The following is a 22,954-nucleotide window of genomic DNA, read 5'->3' as shown; positions in this document are numbered from 1 at the left end:
GGGTAGCAGCAGAATCCAGAAACTAGTTAGTGTTGGTGTTGTGATGAGAACTGTCACCAGTGGACACAGTACTAGGCTGAGATGATATGGAGGCAACATAGGCTTAAGAAGTGGAAGATCTGACAGGTTGGAAAGAAGTATCCAATCTGTACCAACAGCCTAATGCTGAGTGATATGTTTTTCCACAAATCTGACAAATTACTAGAGAAGAAAAATTCGAATTTAAGGAAGTAATAACAGCAGAAGAATGAGTGGATGGATATCCTTGATATCCTTAATGAGAGCCTTGAAGAGGACCTTGTCCGTGAGATCTACCTCCTCTGCCTCAAGGACCAGAAGAATTGCTTTTAAAAAATCTGCTACCATCTCTTCATCGATCTTAAGAACCTTCTTTATAGCTACCTCGAGAAGAAGTTGAATTCATTCATAACTGTCAAACTTGACTCCATCAATTTCATTATCTAGAAAAATCAAGTTCAGAATATACTGAAAGCTACACAACTTTTCTGGTTTATTGATGGTACAAAAGTATGTCCATCATCTACTATCACTAATGAACACAACAATGTGATTCTAAATCCAGAGTGTACACAATGGATGATTATCGACTCTCATCTTCTCACTTGCTTGACTGCAACTCTCTCTCCATCTATATTCACTTCTGTGCTTCATTGTTCTACAAGTCATGAGGTGTGGAATGCTCTCATCAAACGTTTTATATCATTGTCAAGATCACATATTCACCAGTTAAAGAACAAGCTTAATCACATTGTTAAGAAAGGAAATACAATGGAAGTACCTGACTTAGATCGAATCAATTGTTGATCAGTTAACTTTAGCTGCCTCACCTGTAGATGATGAGGATCTGGTTTTACTGATTCTTAATGGATTGCCTGATGAGTACAATGCATTTAAAACTTCCATCAAAACTCAATCTAAATTCATTTCTGTTGGAGAGTTATGTTCTTTATTAAACTTCGACTCTATTCATGTTGAATCCTCCTTCAAACAAGTCCATACTACAAAGATTCCATTTGCTCTAATACCATAAAAAAATAAAAAATAAAAAAATAAAAAACTGAATTGATTTATTACAGTGTATATGCATATTTATACAAGATGAATGTAACTGCTATTTAACTATAGTTATATTTAATTGAAACACAACCAACCCATCTAACTCTATTTAATCCATAACTGCCTAACTAATTCAGTTCAGTTGAGCTGGAGCTTGTGCATAATTTTTTAGCTGAGCTGAGCAGAATACGTGTTGCTGTTGTGACTCAGCTCTGTGACTGTGGCTCAGTTTTCCTCTGCTTTGGTTGATTTGGCTGACCTCTTTATCAATTCTAATGAAATGGTTAAAATTTAAATCAATCTAAATTATTTTTCTATACATTTTAAATAAATTTTATATTATTATTTAATTAAAAAAAATTAATCCGTGCATAGCACGGGTGATATGCTAGTTTATGATAAAATAAAAATACAAATTGTCCTATAAGTTTTTCAATTTTATTGTAGTCTATGTTAAAATTTGTCCAATTATATATAGCAAAAAATTTCATTCATATTTTCTATTTTAATACTTTTAAACACTACAACAAAAATAGTCTTTAGAGACGAAAACTAATGACGAAAAAATTTTTTGTCACGAAATATGTATCTTTTAATGACGAAAATCATATTTCGTCTCCAAATGTACCATTTTTGAAGACAAAAATAAAATTTCGTCACCAATCTAAATCATAATAAAAGAAATAGATGACGAAATTATATTTCGTCATTATTTATATTTTTTTTGTCATCATATATTTTCCCGCTAATATTTTCGAAGGGCGCCAAAATTAATAGACTTTTGGTGACGAAAAAATTGGTCACCAATTATAAAATTATTAATGACGAATATATTTTTTTCACCAATAATTTTTAATATTTTAATATCATTTAATGACAAAACTATTTTTGTGGCCAATATTTTTATCTTTTGTGAAGAAATAATTTTGTCACCAAAATATAATTTAGTCACTAAATATTTTAGGGGGGAAATAAAAATGTTTTGGCACAATCGGTTCTTCTTCTCAAACATACACAATAATTTCTTGGTTCAAACCTATTTCACACACACGCGCACACACACACACGTTATACTCATTCACACACAAGGCCCTCACCGTCGCTGCTACCATTTTCGACAGCTCTCACCACCGACAGCCCTTACCACCGCTGCCGTTAGCCCCTCCTTTCCTCACCGCCGCTGCTGTGCCGATCGGAGAACACCACCGCTGTTAGTCTCTCTCTCTCAATGCTCCCTCTGATGTATTTGTCTGATGTATATGCTCTGTATTCATATGAAATATGCTCTGTATACATATAAAATATGCTCTGTATATGCTCTGTATAATGCTCTATATAATGCTCTATATACATATAAAATATATATATGTATATATATATAACTTCAGCAGCCGATTACACCACTTCGCAATTTTTTCTTTTTCGGTTGATCCCCACCTTTCATTCCTCAGTTTCCCTCTCACTGGTTACAGATTTTTTTACATATAAAATATATATATATATACAACCTGTTATATACATATAGGTTGTTATGTTTCAATCTCATCTAGCTGTTATATATATACAACCTGTTGATACTTCAATTTCAATTCCATCTGCTGCATATATATAGGCTGCATATTTTAGGCCTTTTGACAGTGGCAGTGCATTACATGTATTAGAAGCCATGCCTCTTTGGTCTCTGTAGTAGTAGTAGTAATAGTAGTAATGTTTAGGTAGTATCAACTATGCTCTTGCACTAGCTAGTATGTTTTGAGAAGGGGCCTAGGTTAGTAGGTGCAACATCAGTAGCCTTTAGTGTAGGAGTTCTGCTAGTGGAGTATGTTGGTGTTATAATGGTGGAGTATTTTGCTTTTGTATTGCAGTAGGAATGGTGTTAGAATGTTAAAATCAATAATGACCATTTTTGTTAGTTTTTATTCCTTACTTGCATATAACATTAGAACTTGTATAAGAATCTTCATTAAAGATCTGGACATATATTTGGTGAAGTTGTTATTGAATTTTTCAATTTAATTAGTTCATAAATACACAAGTCTACATTATACTATATTGTTCCTAATCTTTCATTTGTGATCAGACATGGATAAAAGTTGAATTGCCCTAGATAGGACGGCTGATGGAAGAATGAGTAAACCATATAATGATGGGGTGAAGTTATTTCTTCAATTTGCAATGGGGGTTATTGTAACGCCCCGACCCTTTACACGTCATCGATATTGTCCGCTTTGGGTCACGCTCGCACGGATTTGTTCTTCCCAGTGGGTCACCCATCTTATAACTACTCCAGCCTAAGCACGCTTAACTGGGGAGTCCTAATAGGGATTTCACCACTTGGGAAAAGGCCTCGATGCTATATAAGGGTCCAGATTTTTACTTTTATAGCCCAGGAACTCCCTCTCCATTCCCGATGTGGGACACCGGGGCCTTACAATCCACCCCCCATAAGGCTGCACGTTCCCGTGCAGTAGCCTGCCAGCTCGCAAGCCTGCCCACATGCACCGAGAGACGCCAGGGGCCCACACTCGGTACTCCGGAGAGTCGGCTCTGATACCATTTGTAACGGCCCGACCCTTTACACGTCATCGATATTGTCCGCTTTGGGTCACGTTCGCACGGATATGTTCTTCCCAGTGGGTCACCCATCCTAGAACTACTCCAGCCTAAGCACGCTTAACTGGGGAGTTCTAATAAGGATTTCACCACTTGGGAAAAGGCCTCGATGCTATATAAGGGTCCAGGTTTTTACTTTTATAGCCCAGGAACTCCCTCTTCATTCCCGATGTGGGACACTGGGGCCTTACAGTTATAGACCAAAATGGTAATCTGTTGTGCCCATGTATAAAGTGTGTGAATGTTTGTAGACAAAATCTTCAAAATGTGGAAATTCATTTGCTCCAATATGGGATTATGCAAACTTACACTGTATGGCACCAGCACGGGGAACCTCGTGTTTCAAACGAGGCTTACCATGATGATGAGATGCGACTTGATGGTGATGAAATTGTAGGTGGTATTGAAGCCTTAGTGGAAGATCAAATAAGAGGGGAATCGACTGATACAACCCAAGGGGAGGAAGTGAGAACTTTTGATCAATTGTTGACTGATGCCAAGCGTGAGTTATTCCCGAATTGTACAAATTATACTTTGTTGAAGTTTGTGATTGAGGTGCTTAATATGAAGGTAACAAATCATTGGAGCAATAAGTCAGTTTATATGATGCTAGAGTTTTTGAGTAGACTTTTACCGAAAGAAAATTTGGTTCCAAAGTCAACTTATGAAGCTAAGAAAATACTACGTGACTTGGGCTTGTCATATGAGCTCATTCATGCTTGCATAAATGATTGTGTATTATTTTGGAAGGAGAATGCAACACTAGATAAATGTCCGACTTGTAAGACATCTAGATACAAGATCAATCGTGGAATGAGTAAGAAAATCCCTCATAAAGTATTGCGGTACTTTCCTTTGACACCAAGTTTAAAAAGATTGTATATGTCAAGGAAAAGGGCTGAGGGCATGAGATGGACCAATGTGAGTTGTGGAAACTTACGGAACTAGCACGGGACTCCCGGTTTAAAAACTAAGTCCAAAAATACACTTTTTCACACTTAAGCTTGAAAATAGACCTTCGGGGGCCAAAATCGTGCAACAGCCACGAGACGACCTGGGGATCACCTCAAACACCTCGGAAGGGACCAATATGAGCTGTGGAAACTTACGGAACTAGCACGGGACTCCCGGTTTGAAAACTAAGTCCAAAAATGCACTTTCTCACACTTAAGCTTGAAAATAGACCTTCAGGGGCCAAAATCGTGCAACAGCCACGAGACGGCCCAGGGACCACCTCAAACACCTCGGGAGGGACCAACGTGAGTTGTGGGAACTTACAGAACTAGCACAGGACTCCCAGTTTGAAAACTAAGTCCAAAAATGTAATTTTTCACATTTAAGCTTGAAAATAAGTCAATAGAGGCCAAAATCGTGCAACAGCCACGAGAGGGCTCGGGGACCACCTCAAAAACCTCGAGAGGGACCAATGTGAGTTGTGGGAACTTACGGAACTAGCACGGGACTCCCAGTTTGAAAACTACGTCCAAAAATGTAATTTTTCACATTTAAGCTTAAAAATAAGTCAATAGAGGCCAAAATCGTGCAACAGCCATGAGAGGGCTCGAGGACCACCTCAAAAACCTCGGGAGGGACCAATGTGAGTTGTGGGAACTTACGGAACTAGCATGGGACTCCCGGTTTGAAAACTAAGTCCAAAAATGTACTTTTTCACACTTAAGCTTGAAAATAGACTACCAGTGGCCAAAATCGTACAACAGCCACGAGACAGCCCAGGGACCACTTCAAACACCTCGGGAGGGACCAATGTGAGTTATGGGAACTTACGGAACTAGCACGGGACTCCCGGTTTGAAAATTAAGTCTAAAAATGTAATTTTTTACACTTAAGCTTGAAAATAGGTCACCGGGGGCCAAAATCGTGCAACAGCCACGAGATGGCATGGGTACCACCTCAAACACCTCGGGAGGGTCCAATGTGAGTTGTGGAAACTTACGGAATTAGCACGGAACTCCCGGTTTGAAAACTAGGTCCAAAAATGCACTTTTTCACACTTAAGCTTGAAATTAGGCCACCGGGGGCCAAAATCATGCAACAGACAACGGACGGCCCGAGGAATACCTCAAACACATCAGGAGGGACCAATGTGAGTGGTGGAAACTTACGGAACTAGCACGGGACTCCCGGTTTGAAAACTAAGCCCAAAACTGCACTTTTTCACACTTAAACTTGAAAATAGGCCATCAGGGCCAAAATCGTGCAACAGCCATGAGACGGCCCGGGGAACACTTCAAATATGTCGGGAGGGACCAATTTTAGTTGTGAAAACTTGCAGAACTAGCACAGGACTCCCGGTTTGAAAACTAAATCCAAAAATGTGTTTTCTCACACTTAAGCTTGAAAATAGACTTTCGAGGGCCAAAATCGTGCAACAGCCACGAGACGGCACGAGTGTAGACATCCCATTTTTGACCGACCTTAAGACTCAGACGTCACCGATTGAGCGCTCGGTGATGTTGCATATTGTGCTCGTTCAGAAGTTTCAGAGTCTCGGCTGCGAACCTTGCCTCCGAACTTTCGGGCTCTTTCGTGTCTTGCCTCGGTTTGCGAACCAAGCTCCCTTTTCTCTGTTTTCTCTTCCCGAAGGGAGGGAGAGGTCTCGTAGATCATCTCTCAGTGACCGTAGGCTACATTTCGTGGTCGTAGGCCGTTTTTCCCGTTTCGGAGCCCGGTTCCCAGTTTTCAGAACCGTCGGCCGTGTGCCTCGGTTCGGGACCGCTTAACCACCTCCGTTTGCTCCGATTTTTGGTATACACCCCACCACCATCCATTCTAACAACTTGGAGCTGTTTTTCAGAGCTTAGGAGTACCATTTCTCAGACCAAGAGCTGCTGGTCCATTGGTTTTCAAGGGTAAGCTTCTTTTCCCTCTTTTTTGTTCCTATCTTGCTCTATATCTAAGCCTTGCTTGAAAGCATTTTTGGGCTCCGACCCAAACTGTAAATAGTCATATTTTGAGCTCCTTTTCATGTTTGATTAAGGATCTTTTGCTGTTTGAGGTCTCCTACTATCACTTGCCTCTTTAACTCTCTTTTAGGCCTATTTTTGCATGGTATTTTAGGCTTATTTGTGAGTTGTTTCGTGGCTTGATGTAAACTGTAAAGTGTCTTTTCTTGAGGCCCTCTTCAACTTTGTTGAAGGGCTCTCTTTGGTTTGAGGCCAGAAGCTACCACTTGCCTCTTTATCTCTCTTTTAGGCCTATTTTTGGAGGGAAATTTGAATTGATTTTCCCCCTCATTTTTCCCCCCTTTTCCTCCATTCCTCCCTCTATAAAACCAGCAGCTCCAGCTGCATTTTGGGTTAGAAAAAAATTTTGTTTAAGCCTCCTACATTTAATTTCTCTCTCTCTATATTCCAAGCATCAAAACCCTTTTATTTTTTTGGGCCCCTTTCTACACCACCACATAGCACCACCTCCCCACCATCCTTTCCAACACTTGGATCTGGTTTTCCAGAGGCAAGGAGCACCTTTTCTCAAGCTAAGAGTTGTTGAAGCGTTGGTCTTCAAGGGTAAGTCTTCTATCCCTCTCTTTGGCCCTATTTTTGCTCAATATATTAGCTCCTCTTGCTTGCATATTTGGGTTCCGACCCTAACTGAAAATAGCATTATTTTGAGCTCTTTTTCATGTTTGTTTAAGGGCCTCTCCCTGTTTGAGACTTCCTTTTTACACTTGCTTCTTTACCTCTCTTGTATGCCTCTTTCTTGCATAGTATTTTAGGCTCATTTGTAAATTTTTTCGAGTTTGGTTATAAACTTAAAAGTGGCTTATTTTGAGCCCTTCTTCAACATTGTTGAAGGGATCTTTACTGTTTGAGACTTCCTTTTGTCACTTGCCTCTTTATCCCTCTTTTGGCCTTATTCTTGCAAGTTTTGTTATCCCCTTGTGCTTGTATTTTTGGGCTCCAACCAGAACTGAAAATAGTCATATTTTGACCCCCTCTTCATGTTTGATCAAGGGTCTTTTTCTGTTTGAGGCTCCCTTTTTACACTTTGTGTTTAAACCTTCTTTTAGGCCTATTTCTTGCATAGTATTTTAAGCTTACTTGTGCACTATTTTGGGCTCGGACATAAACTTTAAAATACCTTGTTTTGAGCCCCTCTTAAACTTTTTTGAAGGGCTCTTCATTTTTTGGGGCCAAAAGCTGCTACTTGCTTCTTTATCTCTCTTTTGGGGCCATTTTTGCATGTTAACTTAGCCCTATTTGTGTTCACTTTTTGGCCTTGCTTAAAACTGAAAATATGCATGTTTTGGAACTGCCTTGATTCTGTATTTATGCTTCATATTCAAATAATGCATGCTTTGTATAGCTATAAGTCATTTCATGCGCCTAGTTTCGAGTTTCGGGTCTCATTTCATGCATCGGGTGCCATGTTTCCATGTTTCGGGGCTGTTTTGCATCATATTTTGGTACTGAAATTTGCATGTTTGCATATCATGTTTCATACCTTGCCATGCTTTGTTAGAGTGGCATTTGTGCCTTAGGTTCGGTCCTCAGTTTGTGTGCACGTGTGCACGCATCTCGAGTGTCTCATTTTCATCGTATGGCCTCCTATGTGAGTGCGGCTGAGGTCCACTCACGTTGTTGTAAGCCCATATTGCATTGTGTATGTCATTTCATTTCATAGCATTGTGTATGCTAGGCCGTATGTTAGCGCATTGTGTATGCCATGTTATCTCGTGCATTGTGTATACCATTTCCTAGCATTGTGCATGATAGGTTGTATCTTAGTTGCATTTCATGCATGTCATGCATATTGCATTATGTTTGGGATAGGAGTTAGCCCGAGCATGGGAAACGAGGGACGTTTCGTACTTCGAGTGACGGAACGTGTCTCAATTCCCAGTCACCGACACTCCGGATTATCCATGATGGAGTTTAGGTCTTGTTGTGTTTATATGTGCATTCATTTCATATTGAGTCATGCAACTCGACTCCTCGGCCATCATGCATCGATATGCGTGATTGGTGGCACGAGGATCGAGGACTACACTCCCCGAAGAGTAGTCATGCATACATATGTGAAAATACTTTGACATGCCCCTTTGTTGCTCTCTGTTGCAGCAAATCAGAAATCAACAACCTTCCGGAGCCTAGCACGCATCCCAAGAATAATTGCAAACAGAGGCAAACCGGGGCATCGCGAGGGATTTTCCGACAAAGGCAACCCGAGCATGCATCATTCATCATCTGGAGCAGATTTGAGGCAGTTCCTGGCTTGCATGCCAATTTATTGCTTTCCTAATTTATTTTGTTAATTAATTAGGGTTTTGTACATATTTGGACTGTAATTATTTGGGACTGTATATTATTTATTCGGACCCTCTGCGCGAGGGCACAACTGTAATAAGTGTGCGTGTGTGTGATGTATGTCTTCCAACCCCACATCTTTCTCCCTTTTATTTACCCGCTTATGATGGTTAGATTAGGGCATGTTTCAATTAGCATACAATATGATAGCATGTTTGCATTCATTTCATCTGTCTTGCATGCACCGGGCTCGGCGCATCATACTAACTGCATTGTATTTTCAATTCCAAATTGAATACATGTTAGCTGTAGCATTTCATATGCCATGTTTAGAATAGCCGAGCCTGCTATAATTGCATTTTCGCATGTGTTGCATTAGGCATTTCTGTATAATTAGGATCATGCATGGATTTCTAATTAGTTTCTGTTTTGGCTTGGAGTACTCGGTAAGTTTTATGCTTTAGCATCCTTGCATGCGTGTGAGTGACTGCCATGATAGCATGCTTACCATGAGGCTAATTGCTTATGTGATATAACTGCCTGAATGACTGTGGGTGAAGGTTGGGTTATTTGGATTGGAACAATTCATTCACTGTGTGTTTTAAGCCCACTAGATAGTGGCAAAATCATATTTTCTAAGCCCACCTGAGCGTAGCAAATCCACATCTTAGCCTACTTGCGAGTAGCACCATCAAACCATTTTCAAACAAACAAACATGAAATGTTTTGTTCCAATTCAGGCGATCCAGTCTATACTTGTATGCTATGCGCATCACATAGTAAATCTAGGCTAATAACCGGAATAAGAACGCATAATGTTTTCAAAAATAGATATCATGGTTAGTCGAGGCCGATCTTTGATCGGGCGAGCGGGGGTGCTCATGAAGTGACCTTCTCCAATCGTACCCAAGTTCCCGAACCGAGGCAACTTTGGTGATGACGGACACGTGGCCTTAGGCAAACGAGTCAGGGTTTCCTAAATTTCTCCAAAATAAAATATTTAGGTGGCGACTCTGTATCTGGCAAAGCAGTCCATGTATGGCACTTCTTTCAAAATCTATTTTCTCAAAACGATTTGCCGGATTTGGACTCTTTGGTTCAGATTTAGAACCGTGACAAATTGAGAGTCCGAACTGTAGTGAGCCCAATATCGAACGGAACGGGGGACTCGTTCCTCCCGGGGGCGTTCGGGGACGTCTACACCAGGGACCACCTCAAATATCTCGGGAGGGACCAATTTGAGTTGTGGGAACTTATGGAACTAGCACGGGAGTCCCGGTTTGAAAACTAAGTCCAAAAATGTAATTTTTCACACTTAAGCTTGAAAATACGCCACCGGGGGCCAAAATCATGCAACAGCCACGAGACGGCCCGGGGACACCTCAAACACCTCGAGAGGGATCAATGTGAGTTGTGAAAACTTACAGAAGTAGCACGGCACTCCCGGTTTGAAAACTAAGTCCAAAAATGTACTTTTTCACACTTAAGCTTGAAAATAGACATTCGGGGGCCAAAATCGTGCAACAGCCACGAGACGGCCCAGGGACCACCTCAAACACCTCAGGAGGGACCAAGGTGAGTTATGAAAACTTACGGAACTAGCACGGGACTCTCGGTTTGAAAACTAAGTCCAAAAATGTCCTTTTTCACATTTAAGCTTGAAAATAGACCTTCGGAGGCTAAAATCGTGCAATAGCCACGAGATGGCCCGGGGACCACTTCAAACACCTCGGGAGGGACCAATGTGAGTTCTGGAAACTTACGGAACTAGCACGAGACTCCCGGTTTGAAAACTTAGTCCAAAAATATAATTTTTCACACTTAAGCTTAAAAATAGGCCTCCGGGAGCCAAAATTATGCAACAGCCATAAGTTGGCCTGGGGACCACCTTAAACATCTCAGGAGGGACCAATGTGAGTTGTGAAAACTTACGGAACTAGCACGGGACTCCCGGTTTGAAAACTAAGTCCAAAAATACATTTTTTCACACTTAAGCTTGAAAATAGACATTCGGGGGGCCAAAATCGTGCAACAGCCATGAGACAGCCAGGGGACCACCTCAAACATCTCGGGAGGGACCAATGTGAGTTGTGGGAACTTACGGAACTAACACGGGACTCCCGGTTTGAAAACTAAGTCCAAAAATGTACTTTTTTACACTTAAGCTTGAAAATAAGCCATCGGGGGCCAAAATCGTGCAACAGTCACGGGACGGCCCCGGGAACACCTCAAACACCTCGGGAGGGACCAATGTGACTTGTGGAAACTTACAGAACTAGCACGGGACTCCCGGTTTGAAAACTAAGTCCAAAAATGTACTTTTTCACAGTTAAGCTTGAAAATAGGCCACTGGGAGCCAAAATCGTGCAACAGTCACAGAACGGCTCGAGGAATACCTCAAACATATCGGGAGGAACCAATGTGAGTTATGAAAACTTACAGAACTAGCACAGGACTCCCGATTTGAAAACTAAGTCCAAAAATGCACTTTTTCACACTTGAGCTTGAAAATAGACCTTCGGGGGCCAAAATCGTGCAAAAGCCACGGGACAGCCTGGGGAACACCTCAAACACCTTGGAAGGGACCAATGTGAGTTGTGGAAATTTACGGAACTAGCACGGGACTCCCGGTTTGAAAACTAAGTCCAAAAATGCACTTTTTCACACTTAAGCTTGAAAATAGGCCACTGGGGGCCAAAATCATGCAACAGCCACGGGACGGCCCGTTAAACACCTCAAACATGTCAGGTGGGACCAATGTGACTTGTGGAAACTTACGGAACTAGCACGGGACTCCCGGTTTGAAAACTGAGTCCAAAAATGTACTTTCTCACACTTAAGCTTGAAAATAGACCTTCGGGGGCCAAAATCGTGCAACAGCCACGGGACGGCCCAAGAAACACCTTAAACACCTCGGAAGGGACCAATGTGAGTTATGGAAACTTACGGAACTAGCACGGGACTCCCGGTTTGAAAACTAAGTCAAAAAATGTATTTTTTCACACTTAAGCTTGAAAATAGACTTTCGGGGGCCAAAATCGTGCAACAGCCACGAGACGGCCCGGGGAACACCTCAAACACCTTGGGAGGGACCAATGTGAATTGTGAAAACTTACAGAACTAGTACGGGACTCCCGGTTTAAAAACTAAGTCCAAAAAGGCACTTTTTCACACTTAAGCCTGAAAATAGACCTTCGGGGGCCAAAATCGTGCAACAGCCACGAGATGGCCCGGGGAACACCTCAAACAACTCGGGAGGGACCAGTGTGAGTCATGGAAACTTACGGAACTAGCACGGGACTCCCTATTTGAAAACTAATTCAAAAAACGCATGTTAAACTGTATATTTTATGGATAAGATAATGAGTGTCTAACTTGCATTTTTTTTTTTTTGTGTGTGTGTGTTTCATGTTTTTTGCAGATTCGAGATTTGATATGGACATGTTTGGTAATTTGGAGGGCAGATGGTAGCTCATTTTGTGTTTTTGTTCATATTACCTTACATGTATTTTGGTTGGTTGTAAATTTTTTATTTTTCTTGGTATTACAGGGCATATTGGGTAATCCGCCCTTGATATTTTATTTTTGTTGATATTAGAAGACATGTTTTTTGTTGGATATTAGGAGATGTGTTTGGTAATTCGTATGCGGTTGAAATTATATTTTTGTGGATACTAGTAGACGTTTTTTGTGGATATTAGAAGACATGTTTATAATCCCCATGCAGTTCATATTGTATTTTTGTGGATAGTGCTGAAATTCGATTGTGATGTTTATGAAAATGAACCGATTTCTGTATTGATTTGCAAAAAACATGACAAATAATTTTGTCACTAATGATCCAATACCAAACAAATAATTTCGTCACATTTGCTGAATATTTCGTCGCCAAATTGAAATATTTGGTGACAAAATGTTTTTTGTCATTGAAGAATTTTTTTTTCTACTCATTTTAGTGATGAATTTTTTTGTCACCTTAATCCATATCGTTAGTGAGAAAAATTTTCGTCACTAAAATCTATTTGGTGATGAAATATTTCGTCGCAAAAAATAATTAAAATAAAATATTATTTAGTTTTGGCGACGAAATTGATGTTATAGAGTACAAAAAATTCAACATTCGGAGACGAAACAATTCGTCGCCAAAAATCAAAAATAGGCGACAAAACTGTTTTTCGTCACCAGGTACTTTCAGCGACGATGTATAGGCCACGAACGTGGTGACAAATTTTTTTCGTCGCAAATCACTTTAGTGACGAAAATTTGATGTTTGGAGACAAAATCAGTCTGTCACCAAAAACCTTTTTTGTTGTACTGAAATTACAAATAAATAAATTTTATTTGGATTCTTTTTTTCAATATCAAATTAGGTGCAATTTAGATATGGTTAATTTTTATTATTATTGTTATTTTCCATATATAAATTCTTAAATTAGAAAAAATAATTAGATAAATCACCAGTTTTATACCATATATATAGAAGAAAAAAACATGATATTTACTCACATACTTTACTTTGTCATCCATCCAAACATGATATTTGAAAAATACAATCAGTTATTTTCTTTTTTCAATTAAATGAGAAATCACAAATTTATTTTTTCTTACCGTCTGATCAAAACGAAGTGTAAATTTTCAACACCCACAATAAGAGAATAGATGAAAACAAAAGCAATAAATATTGTAAAATATTAAAAATGTCACTGAAAATACAAAAAAAAAAAAAAAATATGTCTATCATATGTTTTACTTTGTCATCCATCCAAACATAATAGTTAAAAAATACAATCAGTTATTTTCTTTTTGTCAAAAACCACAATCAGTTAAAAAATGCAATCACTTTTTTTTTTAATCATTGTCTCATCAAAATGGAATGTAAAAAAATAAAATCATAATTTTAATATTTATAGTATTAAGAATGTCACTTAAAATACAAAAAGGAAAAAAAATCACACTCATATTCCTCTCTCACGTGCTTTACTTTGTCATCCATCTAAATATGATAGTTAAAAAATAGAGAAATTCAGCCAAAACCCTTCCATTGGACCCTTATTTGGTGAAAATGACAGTCTAATTTATTTTGCTTCATAAACTCCCTAAGGAGAAAACATATAATTGGGTAAGAACAAAATAAAATATCTTCTTTTTATTTTTTCTTAGACAATATTGCCAAAGTAATTAACATGTTACTGTGAATCAGAGTAACATGTTATTATGAGACAGAGTAACATGTTACTGTCAAACAGAGTAATATGTTACTGTTACCGTTTACATCAATTGCGAATGTAATAAACTTTTTTTTTTTTTTATGAATTTCATAGTCAACATGGATCTTATTTGATAGATCTTGATGAGAAAATTTTAAAAATATTAATTTTATTAAAAATCGACATCTACATCAAAAGTTATATTATTTTAAAGTTTAATATTTTAATAATAATGGTATGTGTTGGACTTTTCATGGAAATTTTTTTGTGTTTGTCCTTAATACATTAAAGTTTTATTATGAAGGGGCTTTAACCAAATCCTCATAAAAAAAACAATTAGTTAATTTTGTTTTTCTAGTTCTATTTTTCCAAAAATCCTTTTCAGAAAATTCTACTTTCTTATTTTTCGTATTTTTTTGCTTTTATTCAATTTTTTTAATATTTTAAGCATTTTTTTTTTTACTTTTTAGACATATCTAACATAAATATACCTAAAAAGTAAAAAATTTGTGAAAAAACCTTTTAAAAATTCACTAAATACCACCAAAAAAAAACTGAGAATTTAATACATTTTTTTGTATTTTTATGTATTTATTAATTTTTAAAAATATTTTTTTACAAATTTTTTACTTTTTAGATACATCTAAGTAAGGTGCATCAAAAAAAATTTAAAAAAAAATGTTTAAAATTTTAAAAATATTCACTAAAAACTAAAAAACTCAATTTTCAAAAAACTCAAATCAAACACACTAATTTTTTTTTTCTAATTGTCTGATTAAAACAGAGTGTAAAAAAATACAATCAGTTATAAAAACACAATCACAATCAGTTAGAATGGAGCTTTGAAGCTCCCACGAGCTTCTCATTACAAAACTTATTTTTCTTAATACACACACACACACATATATATATATATATATATATAGATTACTTGATTGAATGTACCAGAAGAAGAAAAAAAAACTATACCCAATAAAAAAAATACCCAGTAAAAAAATAACATTATGAACATAGAAGAAAAACACATACATAAAAATTATTTAAGTTTCATTTTCACCATTATAACAGTATACCCAAACAAAAAAAATACCCAATCAAAAAATAACATAGAAGAGAGTGTGAGAGTATAATGAAGATGCAGGTAATGTGTTTTTTGTATTTTTTAAATGCAGGTGATAAAGATGCATCTTTAAAAAAAAAAAAAAAAAAAATACACATATCTTCCTCTCACATACTTTATTTTCTCATCTATCCAAACATGATAGTTACAAAACATAATATGTTTTTGTTGTTGTACCTAAATGAGATGCCATATTTTTTTTATTTGTCCCTCCCATCCAAACGTAGTGTAAATCTTTATTTAAAGATTGGTAAAAGTAAAAGTTATTAAATATTTAACATCCTCAATAAGAAACTTAAAGTTTAAATAATCAATTTTTTATATTTTTAAATACAAGTAATAAAATTATATCTAAATAGTAAAATAAATAGACTAAAACAAGAGTAAAAGTAGATGATAAAAGAAAACAAAAGCAGTCATAAAGAAAGAGAACTCAAAGGGTAGTCAAAATAGTACATACCTTGCTGTTGAGCAACTATGGAAGAGAGGGAACTAAAGGAAAAAGCATAAGAGTATTTTCAACCATACTCTCCAAAATGTATCCTCAAAGTACACAAAATTATTTTTTTTATTTTGCCTAACTAGTTTAGTTAATGTACACTCCAACCATACTCTTTATTTTAGCTAACCAATCAAGCTAACTTAACTAATTTTTAAAAGAAAACTTTATAAACATTAATAAATAAATAAATAATATTTTTATGACATGCTGCATATATTGACGTGGCTTTTTCAAATATTTATTTATTTAAAATGTGTAATTAAATTATTTATTAAAAAAATAATTTCAAACAATCATATTATCTCAACGGTCATATTTTCAAACGGTAATATTCTCAACAGTCATATTTTCAAATGGCAATATTCTCTAACAGACTATATTCTCTAACGGATATATTCCTAACGGTCATATATTTTTGTTTATAAAAAAGAATTTGCTCTTTCATTTTTACCAATTTGAACTATATTTCTCAACTTCATTCATTTTTTAATTACTATGGCTCGCAATACCCTGAAAATGATTCTTAACGACTTTGATGGAAGAAGAACAACTCAATAGAGAAAGATGTTCGAGAAGACGTAGTGGTTCCATTGAAGGCCATGCAGTTATTTGTCGCGATCGAGTTCAAGGCCATGAAAGACTTTATCGAGACTACTTCTCAGAAACAGTTATATATCCTATCCATCTATTCAGGAGGAGATTTCCGATGAATCGATCTCTCTTTCTTCATATTCTATCTACGGTGGAAGCATACGATCCATATTTGGTCCAGAAAACAAATACTGTTGGAATCATTGGTTTGTCTTCCCTTCAAAAAATGACAGCTACTATGAGGATGCTCGCTTATAGAGTAGTAGCAGATTTGGTGGATGATTATGTGAGAATTGGTGAAAGCACCGCCATAGAGAGTCTAAAACACTTTGTTAAGGTGGTGGTTGCAACGTTTTCTGAGAGGTACTTGAGGAGCCCTAACAACGATGATATTTCAAGATTATTAGCGATGGGAAGCAATCGTAGGTTTCTTGGTATGTTAGGGAGCATTGACTGTATGCATTGGAAGTGGAAAAATTGTCCTACTACATGGAAAGGTATGTATTCTGGTCACATCCATGAACCAACTATTAGTTTAGAGGTTGTGGCTTCTCAAGATTTACGGATATGGCATGCCTTTTTTGGGATGCCCAAATCTCATAATGACATCAATGTATTAGATCGTTCTTCTGTATTTTCATTCCTTACTCAAGGTCGTGCTCCTCCAGTCAATTACTCAATCAATGGAAATGATTATACAATGGGATACTATCTTGCCGATGGTATATATCCGCAATGGGCAACATTTGTCAAAAAAATCTCATCTCCACAAGGGAATAAGCAAATATATTTTGCGAAAGCTCAAGAATCGGCAAGGAAGGATGTTGAGCAAGCATTTGGTGTGCTCCAAGCACGTTTCGCGATTGTGCGAGGACCTGCACATTTTTGGAAAAAGGAAATAATGGAAGATATTATGATGGCATGCATAATAATGCATAACATGATTGTTAAAGATGAGAGGGATGCCAATGGATTAGACTTTAATTATGATGCAATTAGTGAAAGTCTTCCACCAGTTTCTCATGAGCGTACATCAGAACTTTTTGAATTCATTCAAAATCATCATCGCATCAGAGATAGAGGAACTCACTCCAAACTTAAATAGGACTTGGTCGAACACTTGTGGACACTACATGGAGACTCCTTGTGAGAAGTACTAGTTGGTTCTTATTGATTTCTGTACTAGCTTATATGCTTTTGTGAGTGTGTTTTCAAAAATATTTGTACTACTTTATGTGCTTTTAATAATATATTACTAGTGATTTGTTTTTAATTTATGATCTTCAGTGATACTTAGAATAAATTTTTTATGTCAATAAATCCCTAACTTATTTTTTGAATACAGTCAAACTTATTATTGGCCATAAAAAGAACAAAAGAATAAGTGAATGAAAGATCCCATTAAGTTGAATATGGAGAATTCTTAATCTTTCTTTACATCTCTCATTAATTTTGAAATCCAGGACTTGAATGAACAACCAAAATATAAAGAGCAAAAATTGAAGTAACCTTAATTAGCTGTATAAATTTTATGTAGAAACACTTGTTAATTAGAATATTGATTTATAATACCCCATTTATTTTTTCAATTTTATTTTCTTTCTTACCACAAATTGGCCTCACCCTCAACAAACACAGCAAGTCTAAACTAACTTAGAAGAGCACATGCTTTAAATTTAAAGAATACCCAGTCCACAACTCTAGCACAAGATACAACACATCAAGCAAAATTAATACAGAGAATATGTAAAACAATAACAATAATTTGCAACAACTCACTGTTATGCCATGAAAAGTGAAATTCCATCATAACCCAAATTTACATTAACACAAAGTTAAAAGAAAACCGAATTCTTAGACACTGAGAAATACAAATCAATGATATTTAGGCACAAAAAAACATATGTTTTGTATGTCTACAAGTAGTTAAGTCTTTACATACTTCAACAGCCTCTTCCTTCACAACAACTACAGAATCTTTAGAATTTAAACCCAACAAGTCTCTCTCTATTTTAGATTTCAACCAGCAAAATTTGAAACAAACCCAACTCTAAATCCAAGTCAAAGCACTAAAATTCTGCAGATCAAAAACAGATGTGCCAGCAAACCCAAAAATAAAATACAGTCCAACTTAAATCAAATAAAAACATAGTTTCAAAGCTAAATAGAAACAATTAATTCCTTTTTTCAAGGATTTGCATTTGACGTTGGCGAATATATTGTGCTTGTAATAAAGGCATCATACTTGTATCCATTGACATGATTCTCTCTTCCTCTCTCCCTTCCTCCAATGCAAGCCTTCGTTCCTCTCTCCTTTCCTCATTTTCAGTCCTCCGTTCCTCTTGAAGATAAGATTTCTCAAATATCTCTATTTTCTTCTCATTTGTTATGTCGTTACCTTTATCTCTTCTAAAAGCTTCACAAAATGTGACTTTGTAACATTATCTCCAAGATCTTTAGCTTTGTTTTTCTTGCAGCCTTCCTTCCTACTGGTCTTTCTGCAACATCATAGTTATCAGTGTCCTTTAAATTTACTAAATCTGGCGTACTAGAGGTAGACGTTGCCGAAGATGCATTTTTTGTGCTTTTTTGCTTCTTCGTTGTTGTATCTGTCGTCCATTTTGGTTGGGATCTCAATTCATTCCAACAATGCTCAAAGGGAAAGTTCAATTGATACAAGCCTTTGTACAATTTTTTCGCATCCCGAATCTGAAAAATAGATTGAAGAATAGTCATTATCACGTAATGAACAATATATATTCATTACAGGTACAAAATTAAATTCTAGTAATACCTTGTCTTTTTCATTCGAACCACTTCGATTCAACCGTTCAACTTGAGCAAAACATCCACAAAATTTATTTGTGGCAAGTTGAATCGTCAACCACCAATTCACTAGAGAAGTTTGAGTTCTTTCAAAATCGAAGGTTTTGTACCTGTTGAAGTTCTTCCACATTCTTAACTAATATACCTTTGACTTTTTCTCATTTCCTCTGATTGGATCTAAACTAATATTAAGCCATGAAGATATGAAGATCATGTCTTCCTCTACGGTGAAGTTCCTTTTGCGTTATGATATCTTTGTGGTTTGAGTAATAATTTTAGGAGAGAATGATAAAGATTGACTCTCTTGTTGAGGAGATTCAGTGGTAAAATCATGGTCAAGGTCAAACCCGTCATTCATTAGATTGCTAAAATATGCATTTCCTTGATATTCCATCTAAAGCACAATTGTTCATACCACACAAAAAGAAAAAAAAAATCAAGGGAAAAAAAATCAGTGCATATATTTCAAAAAAACAAAAGCCCAATCATTTTAACAAATCAGGGGAAAAAAACAAGAACAGTTTGCCAATTGCAACAACCCAATCATTTATTATTCGGAGATTCATAATCTTTCATTTTCATAGTAGGAATAATAGAGTATAATCCCTAAGCAGAAAAAATAAAGTCACGAAATGAATTAAGGCATTTTCAATAACTGTTATAATGAGCAAGTGTTAACTACAGCACCTGTGAAACATTTTTCTAGTTGGTGCACTTCATACTCACAATTTCCTATTAGAAGATCTTGCTGAATTAACAGTAAAAAAAATATCTTTTTGGGTGCCTATTTTTGTGATCAAACAATGCAAAATTTTCTAAAAGTGTAATAAATATAATCTAAGAGTGTACAATAATCTATAAACCTTTTTTTCCTTTAAATATTAAACAAAATTAATACAATAATCAAGTTAATAAGTTGTGGCATAATACGCAATGAAGATGATACATAAACATCATAAAGGGCTCCCATCTACACCATGTGGAAAGAGTAAATTGTGACTATCTAAGCTTTGACACAAAACAATGTTTACAATCCAAAAACAACCAAGGGGATATGTTTGGTTCATGTACATTCAATCTAAATTGCATATCAATTTGGAACAAAATACATCTCATGTAATCAAATTGTGCCATAATAACAAGGAACAACAAATACAAAAGAAGAAAAATCATTTACACCCAATCAACTGACCTCAAACACAAAAAACCACAAACATCCAGATTAATGCTCATTTTCCACATCATTCAAGAAAATAATCCCATATCCATCCACAATATGAAACAATTCCGCAAATTAGACCCATGAAATTAATTTGTCATTACCGAGAACAAAATAAGATCCACTCATGTATACAACATGCATACACACACACACACACATATACACACACAATGCATAAACAGCTAAATCTACAATTGATACAACACCATATTGAAACTAAAAGGAAAAAGAAAAAACAATAGAACAACCCATCTGATATTAAGTCTGCATATTAACCCATGCTTGTGCACATATTGATTGAGCTTATTAAGTCTACATATTAATTCTATTTATGCATAATTAGATTCATCAAGTATGGACTATTGATCAAAATCTATTTTATTAAGTCTACTCCAGCTGCTGCTGTAACAACCTATAAATCCATTCTCTATCTCTCTCTCTCTCTCTCTCTCTCTCTCTCTCTCTCAAAAATTCCAGAACAAAACTTGAATTTTCCTTCAATTGTAATTGATCAAAATCTTGAAATAAAAACAATTATAAATTCAGAACAAATGACGAGAGAGAGAATGGATTCAGAATAGTAAATTCAGAATAAATTACAAATTCATAACAAATTCAAAACAATTAAAAACAATCATCAACAAACTTTCATGTGCTCTGTACAATCATTATAGTAAGAGGAAGAGAATGAAAAATCAAACAGAACCCAATTGAGGACAAACATACCAGAAAACAAAGAAAGAAATCAAAGCGAAGCAAAGGTATTGATTTAGGATTCAAAGAGTTCTGACCTTGAAATCCAATGTCCAGCCCTCTTGAATCTTCCTGAATCGCAATGAGATCAAACAGAAGGGGAAGGGTTGCGTAGTACAGGAGGTGAGTTAAGAGAGATCGTTGATGGGAAAAAATGAGAAAGGGAGAAACAGAGAGAAAGAGAAAGAGAGTCACCTGGCGGAAACACACTTTGCCTAGCAATGGAGGCTGGCTACTTGTGGAGAGCCAAAACAAGAATGGACAAAATGCCTCACCATTTGCCTCATGCGTTGGAGCCCTAAAAATGTAGCTTCAATAGGCAAAATGCCTAATTCTCTCCATTTGCCACATGCATTGGAGATGCTCTAAGTAAAGAGAAGCAAGAGAATCGGCTGCGTACAGTTAGGGGTGTAGTAGGGTTTTTCAAAATTCAAAAAGCCCAAAAAAAAGGGTTGGCGGGAGTTGAAAGATAGAGTATTTGAATTTGGAGCTCTTGAAGGCCTTAGGGTTTTTAAATTTTAAAAAAACTGAAATTGAATGGTAGGCAAGAGTTTTTTTTTTTTTAAATCATAAAATTAAAAAATTAAGATTGAAATATTAAAGCTCCCACAAGGTTTATGGGTTAATAATCTCATTTTCCTTATATAATATATAGATAAGTATTTTTACAATTGCCTTTCATAATAACTGCATTGTTGCTGATACTGCTTAGTTAGGGCCTGCACATTTCATAAAACAGATCTTGATATTGACTACCTTGATCTTGATCTTAATCTTGACATTTCATTTATAAAAAAAAAAAAAAAAAAAAAAAAAAAAAAAAGTGAACTCATTCGGTTCATCGATTATCTGCACCCAATATATTCTCAAGGATAGTAATCCATTGCCAATTTTTTTTTTTTTTTTTGGGTAGCAAAAAAGAGAAGGAAAATCATAATATTTTAAAAAAATTAAACACAACATAAATAGTTTCAGGGACAAACCCTTTTTCATTAAAAATATAAAAATTTTATTGCAAGAAACATTAAGACATCAATTTATGTCGTTAAGAAAGAATCATCACTAAAAAGTTGTCTGGAAAAGTTAGGGGAAAAGAAAACCGTAATATAGTGAGAGAGTAATTTGTGTAGTCAAATTGGGTCGAGCTAGGTTGGAGTGGCGGTCAAAGATGTTTGACCAAACTAGTAAATACCCATATTTTTGGACCTAGCTGCTTCTTAATGGCAGTCAAAGATGTTTGACCGAACTAGTAAATGTCCATATTTCTGGACCTAGCTATTTTCTAGTGGCAGTTAATGCCATGGCTGAGCTACCAATCAAGGCAGTCAAATAGAGAGAAGACTCGAGCTAGGAGGAGAGCCGTGCAATGTCAGTTTAGTGGCACGCTGTGCACACATTGCATGGCGTTGCGTGTTACACGACTAAACCATTGGTGGACAGAGCAAAAGTAGTCCAGTTGCACAGCAGAAAGCCGAGCAAAGACTTGTGCCATCTCACTTGACTTGCAGTGAGGAGGGTGTTAAAAGATAAATATTATTCTTTGGGAATGTGATTCCTAGGAGAACTCTACATAGGAAAGTTAGAGTCCTATTAGGATTGTGCTATGCAGAATCTACAAAATCTCAAACCAAACCCTAATCTCAAGTATTGCAATTCGTATTCCCGAATTCACAGAGTTTTAGTGTCTTTTGTCAAATTGCTAACTTAGGCATCGAACGGGTTTTCGGCACACACTTGCCGGCTAACTCACGTTTATGTTTTCAGGTATAAGATGAC

General features: G+C 36.4%; 1 protein-coding gene and 1 non-coding gene across 2 annotated transcripts; both read left to right on the top strand.

The window, feature by feature from the left end:
- Positions 1 to 847: 847 nt before the first annotated feature.
- On the top strand, positions 848 to 983 carry LOC114291880 (small nucleolar RNA Z247). Its single transcript, XR_003639509.1, has one exon. It is a non-coding gene; the product is annotated as a small nucleolar RNA Z247 (small nucleolar RNA).
- Positions 984 to 16,321: 15,338 nt separating this feature from the next.
- Positions 16,322 to 17,482, top strand: LOC114291872 (uncharacterized). The gene has a single exon (XM_028235753.2). It carries the CDS (start codon positions 16,322 to 16,324, stop codon positions 17,480 to 17,482), a length of 1,161 nt encoding a protein of 386 aa, XP_028091554.2.
- The last annotated feature ends 5,472 nt before the right edge of the window (positions 17,483 to 22,954 follow it).

This window comes from Camellia sinensis, chromosome 3 (assembly GCF_055761805.1).
Source record: "Camellia sinensis isolate YWXY chromosome 3, ASM5576180v1, whole genome shotgun sequence".
Taxonomy (NCBI): Eukaryota; Viridiplantae; Streptophyta; class Magnoliopsida; order Ericales; family Theaceae; genus Camellia; species Camellia sinensis.
This window is presented reverse-complemented; position numbering and strand designations above follow the sequence as displayed.